We start from the raw sequence: 17,430 nt of genomic DNA on the forward strand, positions 1-17,430 counted from the left end.
TTACCAGAGAGCAAAACAACGGTGTGACAAACGTAGCCAACAAGTCAAGAAATACCATCATCATCAAACACCAGAAATCAAATCTTTGTCCAGGCTGAGGGCCGGCTTCGATAGAGTGGAGTGTTGTTACTGGATGAATCATATCTCACAGTTGTGGTGAGATTACCACAATTTACCACAGATTACCACAGATTTAAGATTCTGTAAATCGAGACCTAAACAGAACCAGACTGTGACTATGTGCTGGCAGTGGCGCGGTCATTTACAGCCATGTGACCAGAGTGGGACAACCTATTGAACTGAGTCAATAAATGTAATGTTCTACATTTATTGACTGTAATGTTATAATGTGTTCCATGAGAAGACATAATAAGACAGATGGTCCATTGCTGTCCTCTTTTTAGGCCTTTGAATAATTAGAATTTCAGCTTTTTGGAAGGAACCCACTTCATAAGTTACAGACCTGTAAACCATCAACCTGAAGCCATCCTGCAGACACAGTTAAATATTTCAGACAGTCTCAGTGAGCTGGTCATACCTCCATATCCACTGTACATGGTAGTTGTGATGCCGGACACCAGTGTCTCTCTGTAATGGCTCCACCTGCTTCCTGATAAAGCGCCAGTTCCTCTCTGCTAGCACTGACCCTTATGCCTGAACTTCTTGCCTAATTTTACTTTCCTTTTTTGGTTTCTTCTTCCCGCTTGTTGGCATCTGCTGATCTTTAAGTGTTGGTCAGTAAACAAGTGTTGTTTCCTTCAGTTCTTTGCAGTCAATCCCAGCTTTTTTTTTCATTTTATCTTGTCCCATGTCCTCAGTGCTAGTTGTTAATCTGTCTACTTCTCCTACTGATCGCCTTTCTCTCTCTGGCACGCTGATAAGAGGAGGAGGGAGGAGGGGGCTGGAGACAGGAAAAAGCAAGGCAGTCCTCCCTTCTCTTCTTCCCTGCTGACATCACTCTTTTTTCCTGTCCCTCCCTCTCTTGACTGGATGTATTGTTTTCAATATAATGACATATTCCCTTATATTTCTGCCTTTGATAGAAATGCTAAAATACACTGTGGACACAAAGTAGAATAGAAAGAAAGATAAATATGATAAACACTTCTGGAGGGATCTTTGTAAAATGCTAATTTACAAATAGCATTTTGCCTACATTTTTAGGCAGGTATTAAATGTATTTCAAAAATATTTAGAAAATAACAGTAACTATTTTTGTGTAGGTAGGGGTTGAAATTAGCTTCAGTGTAGAGCTGCTTAAAGATGGAATGGGGGTTTTAAAATCAAAGGTTTGTGGTGAGTAAAGAGTTTAAAAGAAACAACGAAAAAATAAATAACTAGCTTTCTGTGGAGGACTGGACAGTGGCCCACAGAATGGTCAGTTCTTATCCAACTGGATGGACTCTGTGTGCTTTATGAACAGCACATAGTAGCTCTCCAAACCAAGATAGAAATGGTTATTCAGGTTAAACACTTAGAGTTTAGTCTACATTTGCTTTGCTTTGCATCTGATCTGGGGCTGGGTTTATCCGCTAAATTCACAACAAAAGTGAATTTTGTTGTGAATTGGGGAAAATAAAACAAAAATGATACACAGTTCTCAGAGTGTTTAACAATCTTAAATCTAAAAAGTGTGGCATGTATTTCTATTCAGTCCACCTGAATCAAAACTACCTTCCACTTTAATTGCAGCTATGTATTTTGGGGTATGTCTCTACCAGCTCTTTGCATCTAGAAACATTTTTTTGTAAATATATATGTATAAATATAAACTACTTTTAAGTAACATTTTTTAGGCAGGTATTAAACATATTTTTAACTAAGCCATCTATTAAAACATAGGTGCACCAATATAAAAATTCAAGCTAATATTGATATCTAATATTAATATTGCAGTTATGGCTGATTATACGTACTATATATACTTATAAAATGGCCACACTGGGGACATTGCTTTTCTGCTTAAACACTCTGCAGCCCTACACTGCCTCACTATCACTGTCACATCATCAACAGGCAAACTTCACACAGAAAGTCTCCAGCCTGAAATTGAACTGAGGACCTTCCTGTGATGAGGCAACCAGTCATGTTATGTTTAAACATTAAACATAGATTTAGCTTGAAAAGTAAAATTATGGAGAAACATTTACTGTATGTTTGACAAAAGTTGCCAACCTTAAAAGTTTGTAACTTATCACCTCCTGCCTTGTCTCCTCTTTTCTCTCTAGAAAATACCTGCAGGCAGTGGTTAATAAGCATCAGAGTAATCTTATCTCATCTCACCAAGCATCAATGTGTTTAACAACAAAAACAAAAATGTGTTAATATAGATCTGTTAGGCTTTCCTTTGACTCTGTCATCAGAAAGAGTTTAACGTTCCGGGAGTTTGTAAATCTGAGATTTGAAACATCACAAGAAGACCTTGTTTTTCCTTCTGAGTCGATCTAACCCAGGGGGTCAGCAAGCTTCACCACCCAAAGAGCCATTTCTGTGCTCCCTCCTCCCTGGTAACGTTTGTATGGAGACACAAACCATCCATGACCCCTAGAAGAAACATACTGCAACCTTTGACACTTGAAATGTGGAAAAACGTTTGCTTGATTAAACTAAATATAATTTTCATTTCTCTTTCTAAGATTTGAACAGACAAATATTTTCAATAGAATAAGGTCACTTGACATTGTGTTAATGAAACAAGAAAGAGTAATTGATTTAATAAATAAATAATACCCCGGTGCTATTGACTGACTTGTACAATAGATGGCATTTTTGTGAAAAAAAAGACTATTTTTTATTATTGTTCTGTACAGATTTTTATGCAAAGCTAGGAGAATCTGTAAAGGGCCCAAAAAGCCAAATGAGGCTGTGGGGCCACAGGTTGCAGACCCCTGTTCCATTCAATCACTTTATTTATTCTAGAGGAGTAGAAAAAGCTTGATACTGAGCAGATTGTTTCTGCCTTACTAAGCCCTACATGACTGGCTCTGTGCGAGTGTGCATGTGTTGTGTCTGTTTGTGGACCCCTATGAAATGGGGACTTTCCAGTTAAGCTCCAGCTGGCCAGTAAGCGGCTTAGCTGTCGCTGGAGTGCTCTGGGCTACTTACTAACATGTAGTCACTATAACATGGTCAGACAGAGCCACACACCACCTGAAGTAAAGTAGAAAATGAAACATGGTTGCCAGTGAGCCTCCAATAGTACTGGTATTCGGTAATAAACATGTACTTTGCAATGCACTCATTGCAAAGAGCTCAAACTGATAGGTTGTATTCAGCATCATTTTATACTGTATGTCAAACTGTACCTGGAAGTCACTGTATAGTGACTGGTCCTTGGCTCTATGCTGAGAGGTAGTGCATGCAAAGCAGCTGTGTCATTAGGTCAGCCCTGCAGGTTAAGCTGCTCCATGTGAAACAAGAACACAAATCAGAAGCTGCAATAAAAGTTTAATCTGCCACAAGAAAACTGCTCAGAACAACATTTATAAATAAAACTGCAAAACAAAAACAAACTGCAAAGTCTTTTTTAAGTTTTCATAATAGTGAAAGGTCACTCTCTCCTGCAGGGTCCCTGGGATCTCATCATTCCTTTTCACTCTCTACTAGAAATGCATGATATAAACAGTATACGGTAGAAACGATAGAAATTTGGCCTGCGATAAAGATCTGTAGTCTACCGGCTAACCGTGGTAATGCTTGTTGATAATGTAACCTTTGGCATCAAAACACAGCTTGCAGGAAGCAGGATGGCTGAGAGTGTGAGGGAAGGCAGATGCAAAACATAAATGATCTGGACCTGGTTCACGCACCAGGGTCACACACCGGTACTTAGCGTGACGCTTAGGAGGAGTGCGGCAGATGCCACGGTCACACAGTGAGGAACCGAGCGGTGTAAACGCACCCCACCCCGCTGGGACACCCATAAGGTACAATTCGCTGAGTCTAATGGACCCCACTTCTTAACCCTCCCGCGGTCATAGCGCGGTGCTCAGGAGGAGCACAGCAAATGTCACAGCGAGCAACCTGGGATCGGGGTGACGGTGTAACGGTCTTTCCAAAACCACAAAAAAAAAACCCTCATAAAAGTGCACACGGGCTCAGTGCGACCCCGCCGGATTGTGCACAGAGTAAAAAACTCATGGAGCCTAAATGGCCCCGTCTCTTAAGACTGAAGGAGGGTCAGACCAGGAGCAGAAAAATTTAATCTGCAAAGTGCGTGTAAGATAAGAAATACAAGCCATTTGTTTTACCACCTTAAAATGAAGCATGTGGTTGAATACCAGCAACGCACCTGACTACAAGCCCCAGTCATAACACTGAGGAGAAAAGACAGGATTTGACACAGACGTCCATTACATTAAAGTTAATGTATTTCTATATAGAGATATATTTTTCAGTTATTTATGTAAGTTTAATTGAAACACGTAGTCATTATTGAGACTAAACTGCTGTCATTACCAATGATAAAAAAATTGTTAAACATTATGTACAAATGAGTTTTAACACATACAGATACATTTCACTCAATTAGTGTGATTTTTTTGTTTCTTTTGTAAGTTTCATACAAATCATATTGCGATATATACAGTATTGTTATCGCCAACTATCACAATATTATGGTGTGATATAATTTTCAGAATAGGGATATAGCATATCTCTATTCTCTACAGTACACTTCAGATGACTCTGCAGTTGTCAGGTGAATAAGAGACGGACAAGAAGCCATCTGACTGCAGAGAGCTGGTGGACCGCTTTGTGTCATGGTGTGTGAACAATCATGTGATTTCTATTATTTGCTGTGATGTATTTGTGGACAAACCCAGCTCGAACACAAAGATTGCAGACAGCATCAGATTGTAACCATGGTAACACAATAATCAAGCTATCAAGATTATTTTGTGCACTTTTGCAAAGTAAACTTCTCAATTTAATCCTCAATGTACAATAAATGTTTTTATTTATTTCTGCTGAAATCATTAAATCAGATGTAATAGCATTGTCATTCTCAATAAACAAATGCTGAAGTTTTAAATTTATGGTCTAAAACTTATAATTCACTCATTTAAAGGGGCCCCTGACCTTCAGTAGACCTCTGATAGGTTCTTTTAAGGAGACCTGTGAAGACAGTGTCACAGTAATCGACTAAACTTAAATGCATGGATGTTTCTGAACATCTTGTTGAATGACAAAATATAATGAAAATAATTTATTTTTTAACCTTACAATTCTAGATTTCAGAGGTGCTAAAAATTATGGAGCTAACCCCTCTGAGCTTTTTGATCTTTAAAGCAGTCTGCAGCCAAGTTGCTATGGAGATTAAACAGTCAGATATCATTAGTGTTTATTTAGTAAAATAGCAGCAAATTAGTTTATTTCATAACATGCTTCATAACCAGCGACCTTCTCTCCTCTGGTCTGTTTAACAACTACAGTCTCAGATCAGCTCAGCCTTCCAGCTCTGTCAGCAGCAGAAACAGCAACTTTATTCCTGTCGGGAAAATATAGACTATATTTGCTTTGCATTGCCCCCACATGACAATAACATAGTATGATCTGATTAAATATTAGAATCTTCATTAATATGGGTTGTTGTTATGTTGTTGTTTTTCTTGTTCTATGTGTCTGTTTTTAATTTTAAGCCCTGGGCCCTCCAAAGGTCTCTGCATGCCCCTGTTTTTTACATAGATGGACAGGAATGAACTACGTGCAGTGGACAGCTTTTTGTCGGCAGAGCAGGCCTCAGAGATAACAGCAGCTCTCCCTGTGGGGGAGAGAAACTCCACAGAGAGGAATTCTCTGTAACATTCCACACTCCTTGCCCTGATAGAGCTTCTTCTATCACTAAACCCTACAACAGGACACTGCTTGGGTTACCTATCATAGCCTGAGTACCCATCTTATTCGTGGTACTACATTATGTCAGTCAATCCACCAAGAGAGACAATATGGTTATTCTGAAAGACAAAGCCAAACAGCAGTCTCTACAGCAGCACACATGAACATCTACAAGTACTAACAAGGATCTCCATTGCTCTTTTCCAATGCATTCAGTAGCAGCTCGACCTGGTTCAACTCTACTCTAAGCAGTTTGGGTGGTTTCCCATTACAGCTGAGTTAAAGCTCTAGTGGGTGAGGTCATCACTTAGTTGGGCACTCTCAGAATCTGTAAAGTAGCACAACATGATCTATATGCAACACAAACATCATTTTGGTTCTAAACCAAGGGTGGGCAACTCCGGCCCTTGAGGATTGGTGTCTTTACTTTGAGATGTGTTTATCTTCAGCACACCTGAGTCGAATGTTTAGGTCATTAGCAGGACTCTGGAGAACTTGACTCCATACTGAGGAGGTAATTCAGCCGTTTGAGGAGTGTTGGGCCGGGGAACGTTGCAGGACACTGGCCCTGGAGGACTGGAGTTCCAGGCCCCTGCTCTAAATGAACCAACCCACCAAGGGCAACTCTACTAACTGCAAAAAGTTAACCTTTTCAGGAACATGAAGATTCCAGTCTATTAGATACACAGTAAAGGTCAATCAGCTTTACCTGCCAGATCTTTAAGTATTAACTCTGCATAATCACATAAAAACCACATGTTACTACAACAGCCCATTTTTTGGTTGTCCATCATTAAGCTACTGACGCAACAACAAATTATTCCTCAATCTAAGTGCTCCTCTTTTCCCTTGATCAACTTGATCTGGACAGACATTTTTCTGTGGCTATGAACTTAAATAAATCTTAAAACTTTTCAATCTGTCAATACATTGACAACCAGAGTTTTGATGCTGCTTCTTTTAAGCTTAATAATAATCAAAGATAGGAAAATGATTTGTGCTTTCACTTAGAAATGTACATTTTAACCATGCATTATATCCAAATGCATGGTGTTTTTATGCAGGAATTTGGATTAAAACTCCAAATGCAGGGGATCTGGCATTTCAGGCAGTCTGCAACTGCTTCAGGCATTGCTGGTTTTACGTTGGTATGACTTCACTGACTCTTTCAAAAAGCAGTGAAAGAAATTGTTATGAAGAAAAGCTTTCATCTAATTAACCTGATGTTTTATTTTGTGTCATTCCATTTTATCTGTGTATCTTTGTCTTTCAGCTTGTTTTATCTGTGAAGCACTTTGTCATTTTTATTTGAAAAAGGTGCAATATACATAAAATTAACTTTTTTATTTGTATTCCTTAAAAAGAAGTCAGAACTAAGCTAAAAAAAAAAAATACAGGAACTAGCACCCGCCAGCTAAAGCCTCATCTTTCCTCATAATCTTACCAACCAGAATTTTAGGCAGAAATCATCTGCCTAAAAATATCAGAGAAAATTGCATTTGTCGACTGCCAATGAACTGTAATTATGAGAAAAACAAAAACAGGCAGAAGAGACTAAATGAAGGAGGAAGATGAGACCAGATGAGAAAGGTGTTTCCTGTTGGCCAATGCTCAGGTGGAATGATTCAGATACGGTAAAGCAGCTCTGCTGGGAGCAATGTGGTGGAACCAGCCTAACTGTCTGTGAAAAAAATCTGGTCATTATGTAACTTTCCAGGTAACACAGATCAGTATTTCCTGTAAGTATTTTTCAAAGTAAAAGTCTTCCAAGGTGTCTCCCTCTTTGCTATATTTTCTTACATAAAACTACAGAGTTTTCATGTTTCTAAACCCATGAACTAGGGGTTAGAAATGTCAAACTTTTTTGTTTCAGTGGGTTGAATGTCTTTTCTTTATTTATCTTTATTTATTTTTTTTTTAACTTGAAGAATCCCAAGTTCCTCAGTGATTAAAAACACACTGAGTTTGCCAATTGTTTGATAAACGATCAATAAAAGTCTGACTGGTTAGATCCAGCCGGCTGTCGGCTCTCCAGATAGCAGGGATTCATGCTGCTCAGTGTGGGGAGCAGCGCTTCCTCCGCCTCTCCCATTACTGTACTACTGCTTCTGCGTCCCCTGCTACTACTAATGTACCCACTACTATTACTGTTTCCTCTGCAGTTAAATCCAGCGTTTTAGTTGGAACTTTACACCGCGGAATAAATGGTAAAGGCAAAATATTGATTTGATTAACGTTGTCTTACTGATTATCTTTTATGGGCGGGGCTATCTATGTGGTGTGCTGATGTATTTGTCTTCTGTCAATTGCATCCTCTCTCAGTCTCCCATCAGTCTGTCTAAAAATGTATCATTAATCCCAAGAGTTTTGTTTCTTTCTGTAGTACAGTAACATGTAAATATGTTGAACTTGTCATATGTGTTGGGGCAATCAGAAACTTAAACGTGCGTTATTAGGAACACAACATAGAATCAGTGTCTACTTTACTGATCAGGTTTATGAACACACTTCGGCTGGGAAATCGGTGATTCAAAGTTTTAAACTGCACAGTCCGTAAGTTCTCCTCTGTCTACATCACTAACGGAGCAGTAGGCAGACTAGGTAGAGGAGGTACTAATACCTTTTATTTCGAAATATGGGCCATTTTTGCACGGAAAATGTGAATTTCAAACCTGTTATGATACATTAACTTCAACATGTGTTTACAGTGGAAGATGCACTTTAAAGAGTTGACTTCAGCTTCACTCTAAAGACTAGATACTTGACTCCAGCTCAAGCAGCAGACCCCGACTCTGATGGATCATGGATAGATCATGAGAGGAGCACATGATCTATTAGCCAATGTCATTTTCAGACTTTGAACTCCTAATGCCTTTTAAAAATATGTCCACGTCTCTATGTCTCTATAACTTAACACAGTGTTAAATGACAAGGTCATAGAACAAAATAACTTCTCTCAAAATCTTCACCTCTTGCCCAACTACAAACAGGGCTACTTCAGTTTGTCAAGATAAAATCACTTTCTGTTCTGTTCATTAAAAAAAAAATAGACACGTTGTCTCTTTGCAACAGTACCTATGCTAACTTCCGCTCAGAAGGACATGCAGAACAGAGCAAGGACCAGATAACTGCTAATGAGGCGGTAACATACAGTTTTTATTTTATGCAAAATTCTATTTCTGAGCTGTTTAAGCTGTGACAATCAGATAATGGCAGTGAGAAGAAATATTTGATCAGCACTCCTAATCACAAAGGAGAACGAGTAAACAGAGAAATTATTAGAACAAAGATGATCTGGTTATAAAAACGCAACTGAGTGTCTCTGCTATTCAACATAAAGTCTTTTCTTTGAAAGCCACTCTGTTTTTCATAGTTGCCTTTACAGATACTCCTGCATGTATTACACTCATTTGTCTTACAAGATGGCCAGTAGGTACTTTTTGGTACTTCACTGCAACCACCATGTTCACTCATTACACTGATCTCCATTCATTATGTTAGAATTTATGTTGCACCATGGAGCAGATTTACTATTTAGACTTGAAAGAAGAGACTTTAAACGTAGATTTAGGTTGACAAAACCAATTTCCATATTATTTTTGCTGAGTGGCAGTGTAATGAAGAGATCTTATTACTGGGACTATTTTTACTTAAGTCACTTTAAGACAGTGGTTCCTAAAGATTTTCTTCGCCCCCCTATGGATTACAATAAAATCCTCCCCAAAAAGAAAAAAAAAAATCAACAGGGCACACACATCGTTCAACCAAACATAAACCTATACACACATTTTGTTTTCAAACTCCACTGAAATTTATTTCACACTTCAGGTTGCAACAAAACTACAAACCATCTTTACAGTGAAACACTTTTGTGTAACTGGTTTTTTTTCATCCATACAGTCCCGCGCCCCTCCTGCAATGGAACGGCGCCACCCTTAGGGGGCGCGCCCCACACTTTGGGAACCGCTGCTTTTGCTCTTTATTAAAACCAGCACTTCAACTAGCACTTTATTTTGCACTGCACTTTAGGCATAGATTTGCACATCAATAGCCATTTGTACACAGGACGTTTTAACTATTTATTGAATATTTATTGAGTATTTTAATAATTAGCATGTAGCATTTTGTTCAGGGTTCTGCACAGCTGCTCCGCATTGAGAGGTGAGGTGGTTGTCTGAAGGGAGGATAATCATTACTCAGAGCAAACAAGGGCTACTGTTTAGTAAAACCTAAGGTGAAGGTGCTAAGATAGAATAGCTCACCTGTCTGTACTGTGTCCTCTCCACCATTTACAGGTTCAGGGGGAGGCAAAGAGGAAAGTGGGGGAGGGGGAATATTTTGTGGTGTTTCATAATGGTGCTTATGGTGTAAGGATAAAACATTAAATGTTTATAAAAAGTAAATAAGAATGTATGTTTGAATTTGGTAAAATGCATTTTATTCAAATCGGTGTAAATTGTAAATTGGTGAAGTCCGCTGTGAATTAAAGGTGGTTTGGTCTTTCACAGCTGAGACTGTTTAAGACTCCAGTTGTGCCTTTAGAGATGTTCCTGATGTTGTCCTAGAGATGAATAAACCTTTAGTGCTTTACTCTGCCTTGACCTTCATCTGTACTGAAAATCCAGCTGCAAAATGCCGCATTGCTACAACCCTAACCTGGAACAAATGGCTACATGCTAAACATTAAAACACTCAATAAATATTAAATAGTTAAAACTTTGTGTGCAAATGGTTATGTGCAAATTTATGCTTAAAGTGCAGTGGTAAATAAAGTGTAAAAGGTTCTCCTAAAGTACTACACTATACAAGTGACTTAAGTAAAAAATGTCCCAGTAATGAAGACCTCTTCATTACAGGCAGCATATGGTCACTTCTGTCCAGGAAACAAATCAAGGAAAAACTAAAAATTCTCAAGGAAGTACAAGCATGGACAACAAAGGATCAGAATCACCTTCAATTGATAAAGAGTGGAATCAAACATACTTCAAAAGGCAATATTGTCCTGTTCATTACTGTGTATTTTCCACGACTGCTGAAAATTATAATTAAGTTTTTTTTATCCAAAGCAGGAAACTCCTCAGATCTTCTTTCCACTGAAAAAAGTGAGTAAAAAGTCAAACTGTTACCAGCTCCATTCACCAGCTGCGGAGACCTGAGTCTGACGCTGAGCTGTAGGAGTTAAGAAGAAGGCTCAAATCTGCAAATATTGTTTTCAAATATGTGTTTCTAGGTCAGTAAAGGATTTTGAAATATGTTTTCAACTATTTAACCTAACAAGAAAAGGTTAAATATAAATCCACTGACACCAAAGCTACAAAACAGATTTTTCTCACTTAGAAATCTGAACATAGCAGAAAACAACATCAATACTCTGGATGAGACATAAAAAAAAGGATTAAAAATCATGGTGGTAAAAATATGTGATTACCTGAACTACCTTGTAATGAAGACCCTTTCCAGACCAGGACGTTCTTTCCGAGCAGCTGCTCTCACTCCCAGGCAACAAGCCACACATGTAAACTAACAGTGTCCTAAAGGTTTCACATGCACAACCAGCAAAAACGCCCAACACAGAAGATGGGTACTGTATATAGCTGGTTACAGCCTATATGTCGGCAAAATCCATGATTCAGGTTGAAATGCTTTTGGAAGGAGTCCTTTAATCTCACAACCTGCTGACTGGCAGAGCAAATATTACCTTAGTCAGACTGGTAAATATTTGTTAGAGAGAGAGCGAGAAAGAGAGAGAAAACTGAAAAACAAAGTGGTCCTACAGACTGAGCGTTTGGTTCTGATCCTGATAAATAGCTAATCAGTTCACATGTAGCATGAAGTTTGCACATCTGGGAGTGAAACCTTCCATGTTCTACCTGATCTACATGGTCTACTGACACATCTGGATCTGATTCAGGCAGTTTGTTAGCTCAGGCCTGATCATTAGCTAAAATAGGTAATCAGACATTACCATTTTCTTTTTTTTCTCAAAAAAGAAAAATGGGCTTCCTGTTCATTTCACAGAGAAAGCAACAGCATGCAGGAGGGTGTGGGGGAGAATTCCCACACTCTGCCCAAGCTAAATATTATCACTTGTTACAGTATCTATCTTTATTGCAGCAATGTTAAACAGGACAGCTTGAAAAGCTGATTTAGAGGTGAGATGCACCAGGTTCAGAATTTCAGGTTGAACAGCTTTGACAGGTGACCAGCCACTCAGAGATTCAAACATCCAGTTTGATAAGATGAACTGATACTATACACATCCTGGATGTTTTTCTAAACAATGATACCAAGATAACTATCTGTTACGACTAATGACTTCTCATAGATTTTAACTGAACCCTTCTTTTAAAAAAATCCAAACAATCCTTTTAGCATGTTTATTTAGATACACTGAAATCTAAATGCAGATATAAGGAAAGTTTTCCAGACACACTAACATTAATGAGCCAGAACTCTGACAAAGCAGTTCAGCAGACAATAAATAAAAAAAATAATAACTGATGCCAAAACAACACGATACTTCAGTCTGGGACACATGCAGACTAGTGATGGTTATTTCAATAACAACATGTCAAACACAGGAACCAGAGGCCATGTCGGCAGAGGCACCATGAGCAGGGGAGCCGCCAGGAATCTTGGGCCCCATGACAATAACTGAAATTGCAAGGGTTGAAATTGGAAAATTAACTTATCATTACAGGAAAAATGTTGATCTGCTGTCATTGGTAGCTATGCTAACTAGACTGAGCATTCACAACAAGCTGTGCTAGGGATGAGCAGCCACATGAGATTGTGATTGACAGCACTAAAACTCTCCTGTCCTTGATTAGTTGTTTCTAGAGAGTGCTGGGAGAAGGCAGAGGAAATAGACTTTTCACAGATTATCTCTCATGCCATACTGTCACAATATAATGACAGTTTTAAATATGTAAAACAAAAAAAACTTTTATAAAAGTTACATACTGCAGTTTTAATTTCACTTCGGAGAGGACGGGTCAGGAGGGGACGTGGGTTAAAGCTGCTGCTGTCTGACTCATCTGTTGTTAAGTGTGATAAAAAGGTACAGGGACAAGTTCAATATATGAATATGTTGGTAATTTCTATCCTTAATTCATTAAATGTTAGTGAAATGGAGGCAAACAGTAATCTGTAGCTAAACTAACTATGCTGAATGGTTGATAATCTCACACAGTCTACTCACCTCTTGGAGAAAAACTGGGTTACAAATTGACACTTTTACCTTTTTCTCTCTGTCTCTCCATTTTTTGAAAACCTACTTTATTAATTTTCTTAGCAGCATAGTAACTGCAGCAGTCGTTCTTGTCTTGTACTGTCTGCTGCTGAAACACCGTCACAGTCAAACGCTGCAAACAGGAACCAATCGATTCATGCAGATCCAGGGGGGTTCAGGGCAAATGTGGGCTTTTTGGTCTGGGAGGGGTAACATTTAATTTTTACTGCTAAAAATAATTTCAGAAAACACAATATAATTAATTTTATAATTGACAGGGCTCCATTTTTTTTAATTTCTATGAACAACAACAACAACAAAAAAATAAATTGTGGAGGGCCCCTTGTTGGTCAGGGGCCCTTGGAATTGTCATAACTATTCTCTTCTATATGGCCCCCTGACCATGAGGGCAGTGATTGTGTTCCAGGCAGCTGCTGAAGCATCTGACAGTGACTGACTTCAGCAGACTGAGGCCTAATCTTCACATAGCCGGTTCTTTTTAAAACAATGTAGCGAAGACAATCATTTCTATAAACTAATCTCATCCACACAAACCCAGTGAATTGCATTACTGAACTCTGTTTTAAACATGTCACACCAAATAGAGGACAGTGTAGGGCAAAACTAAAACTTATGTCAGCCAATCACAATCCTTCAAACAACCACACCTGAAGCTGACCAGCCGATTTCACACTTCAAGCTGGCGGTCATATCACCTGGTTTCCATGGCAATACACACAGTAACCTGACTTTGGAAGAGGTGGGTGGGTCAGGGCTCACAAAAAAAAATTCCAGAGATCACATCAAAGCTGGATGTAACATCCATCCATCCATCCATCCATCCATCCATCCATCCATCCATCCATCCATCCATCCATCCATCCATCCATCCATCCATCCATCCATCCATCCATCCATTTTCTTACACCCTTGTCCCTAGTGGGTCGGGAGGTGCTGGTGCCTATCTCCAGCTAACGTTTTGGGCGAGAGGTATGTAACACATGTAAAAAAAACATTATTATTAATATTATCATTAATATATATACATATATATTTTTTTTACCCCTCCAGGGGGTCTTTTGTGGGCTCTAGTGTCCCCCATATGACAGTAGGCTGACAGGAAACTGGGAAGGAGAGGGGGGAAGACATGCGGCAAATATCACCGGGTCCGGGAGTCGAACCCGCGACGGCAGCATCGAGGACCCAAGGCCTCCAAATATGGGTCGCGCTAACTGCTACGCCACCACGGCACGCCCCATTATTAATATTTTTTTATGTAAATTTGTTAAAACTACCATGGCTATTTGTATGAGACAAATAATCTGTAAAAAGAATCAAACTTCTCTGCCTTCTCCCTATGGTCATCTGTCATCTGTGCAAATACACAGCTCATTTAGAAACAACCAATCAGAGCCAGGAAGAGGCCCTTAGCACTGTCAGTCAAACCTATGTATGCGCAATTCAGACCCTCCCCCTTTCTCCCTACTACGCTGCAGCTGGTTCCCCACCGCAAATCCTGCCATGACAGAGGACAAACAGTTTTCCTGTACCGACAAGTTGTTTCTCCACCATTAGCACATTTAGCAGCATGTACATGAGATTGATTGATAGTAGTAAGACCCTCCTCCTAGCCCTGATTGGTTGTTTTTGGTCTGACAGCACTAGTAGCTCAGGGAGGAGGTGGAAGAGATCAATCTTTTCACAGATGATTTGTCTCAGGTTATACTGTCACAACATGGATATATTTGTTCAGACAATCTGACCAAAAATATCTTAATACAAGTTACATACTGCAGCTTTAAAACACAAATGGTGGATTTCTTGTAGCTCATTACAAAATCATATGACATCTGAACCTGTCATCAAGACACTGCCATTGGGCTCATGGCATCTTGGAGTAATGAGCTGCAGCATTAGTTAGGGAGAACTGTCTGCCTTTGTCCACCAGAGCAACATCAGTTTGAGCTTAGATAAAGTAGGTTTCATAGAGCAGAGCCACATGTCGGAATCCCAGCAGCAAAGAACAATCACTTACTCCAACTTCTCAAAAGTCTGAATAAGTCGGCATGTAAAGTATTTCAAACATGTGTTGAGGTCATTTGCAATGTTGAAGTCTGTTGCAATACGTTGACATTTCAGGAAGCTTTTCCAGATTGTCAGGAAGTGTTGACTGACACTTTATGAGTCACTGAAAAGTTGTGAAACCCTTGGAAATTTTAAAAGGTGCTTTAGGCCAATGGGCTTTGTTCTATTGTAAGGTATAAATTAATCACTTCAAAAGAATTTAATTAGATATTCTGTTTGTGCATCTTTATACTGTAGTGTTTAATACAGATAATATTATTATCTACAGTATATTACCTATATTCCAACCATTTCTAAATAAATTAAACCCTATCTTGGAAACCAAATATTTATACTGACCACAACAATCTTAATGTTTTTATAAATCAAAATTCTAAAATAATATGACTGTCTTTTCTTGCCTCCTCAGGAATAAACAAAACACGGATATATCACTAAAGAAAGGCAAACGGTTTTCTACATTTTCTGAGTTGATTATTTTTGTCTTTCTTGATCCTGAAACAGGGTTTGTCTGTTCTCAGCAACGGAAGAATGAGACAAGTCTCTCTTTCTTCAAGATCACTTGTTTTGTTTAGCCAAGGTAAGTCAATAGGAGGGTCCAGTCTGGTTTTGAATAAAGTTGCTGGATATTTGTGATCTTGTTTACGATAAAATTAAAATGAAAGCAAAAACATGAGTTTTTAATGACAAACATGTTGTAGCTGATATTTTCTATAAAGTGTCCTTCTGCATCAACGGCGTGTGCTGGCGGTCCATATTTCCACCATGCAGAGGACCTACTGTCCACACTTTGCAAACCTAATCTTAGCCTGAGGTCATTCCATGTGGATCATGACTGAAACATCAACATCCTAAATACATTTGATTGAAATGAACTTCCTAAGATGACTGCATCCAGCCTTAGAGAGAGGATGAGGAGCTCTGTCATCCAATGGGGTTTAGAGTTGAGTTGCTGCTCTTCTTCACTGAAATCAAGATGATCCTCTGGTCAGGACGCCTACTGTTTTGCTTCCCTTTTAGGAATTTCCCCAGAACACCTCACCAGGGAGGCATCCAGGAGGCATCCTAACCAGATGCCCGAGCCACCTTAACTGGCTCCTCTTGATGTAAAGGACCAGCGGCTCTAAACTGAGTCACTCCTGGTTGACTGAGCTTCTCAACCTTTCTCTAAGGGAGAGCCCAGACACCCTACAGAGGAAGCCTGCAGGATTCCTTTGTATTCATATTCCTTATTCACTGAGCCAGTGAATATGGCTAATCACTGAGCCATATTCATACAGCCAGCTGGATCTGGAATGACTAGAATACCAGTGTGAGTAAACCAGTGGGTCACCATTCTGTAAATGTTCCAGTAATGACAACATTTCTGATTTAAAACTTGTGACACTCCATTTCTCATAATAGGTTATTATGCTGCCAGACTAATAATAGCTGTGGTTTGACTATTCCTGTGTGACATTAAGGGACATCTCAAAAGTTTGATTACTATGAACAACTGAATATATATTTAAAGAAATAAACATCATTATATGTATAAATAAGAATATTTAAATGAAACAGAATTTCAAACTGAAGCACAGTGCTGTCAAAAACCAGCTGTTCCCTTGGGTGAGGACCCGCAGCGGGAACGCAGGCTTCTAGTTTTGCTGTCAGGTTTAAACAGCCACATGATGGGCTGAGCTGTCCCTGCAGGACTGGACATGTTGGGCTCCCGGCTCGGGACAACAGGTGGAGCCGCTCCGTCCAGAAACAGAATGTCAGATCCGGTCCATCACACCTGACAGAGAGCTGGGACAGGCTGATGCTTCGGCAGCTTTTATACAAACACTGCCATGAGAATGAAAGGTGGAACCTACATGTCTGCAGCGATGACCTGCTGTCTCCTCCTGTCCTGTCCTGTCCTGTCCTGTCCTGTCCCCGCTGTCCCGGATCTGTCCTGATGCTTCAGATCGCTCCTCTTCTCTCTGCCGCTTTCCAGGTTCCACTGACTAAACACTCACTTCCACGCAATTACCGCTGAATTTAAAACAAAGTTTAGAACACACCCAACATGTCAACTTCCTTTAGGCTCTTTCAAAATAAAACAGCTTCGAGCGTTGCCGGGTGCTCCTTTGTTTAAAGAAAACTTAGTTTTACTGACATGTTTCTTGTGACTGGAAGTAATATTAACTTTTTGGAGTCACACATAGTTCTGACTAGGCATTTATGCATTTTATATATAATTATTTCTAATTGTATTGTTTTGTTTTTCACTGGATTATTTTCTGCTAGAAGCCAAC

At 39.3% G+C, this 17,430-nt stretch overlaps 1 protein-coding gene across 5 annotated transcripts in view; it reads right to left on the reverse strand.

The window, feature by feature from the left end:
• Positions 1 to 17,131, reverse strand: part of ripor1 (RHO family interacting cell polarization regulator 1) — a 43,646-nt gene extending 26,515 nt beyond the window's left edge. Inside the window, exon 1 of one of the 5 annotated variants that reach the window (XM_023348718.1) lies at positions 17,008 to 17,131. Coding sequence is in view for 2 of the 5 variants with exons in the window: in XM_023348748.1 (XP_023204516.1) it covers positions 539 to 557 (19 nt within the window). In the remaining 3 variants the exon portion in view is untranslated. Of the gene's footprint in view, positions 1 to 538; positions 870 to 11,263; positions 11,478 to 17,007 lie in introns of those variants that run through there. The other 4 variants (XM_023348744.1, XM_023348729.1, XM_023348748.1 and 1 more) reach the window with 4 other exon arrangements.
• Between the last annotated feature and the right edge of the window lie 299 nt (positions 17,132 to 17,430).

The sequence above is a fragment of the Xiphophorus maculatus genome, chromosome 2 (assembly GCF_002775205.1).
Source record: "Xiphophorus maculatus strain JP 163 A chromosome 2, X_maculatus-5.0-male, whole genome shotgun sequence".
NCBI lineage: Eukaryota > Metazoa > Chordata > Actinopteri > Cyprinodontiformes > Poeciliidae > Xiphophorus > Xiphophorus maculatus.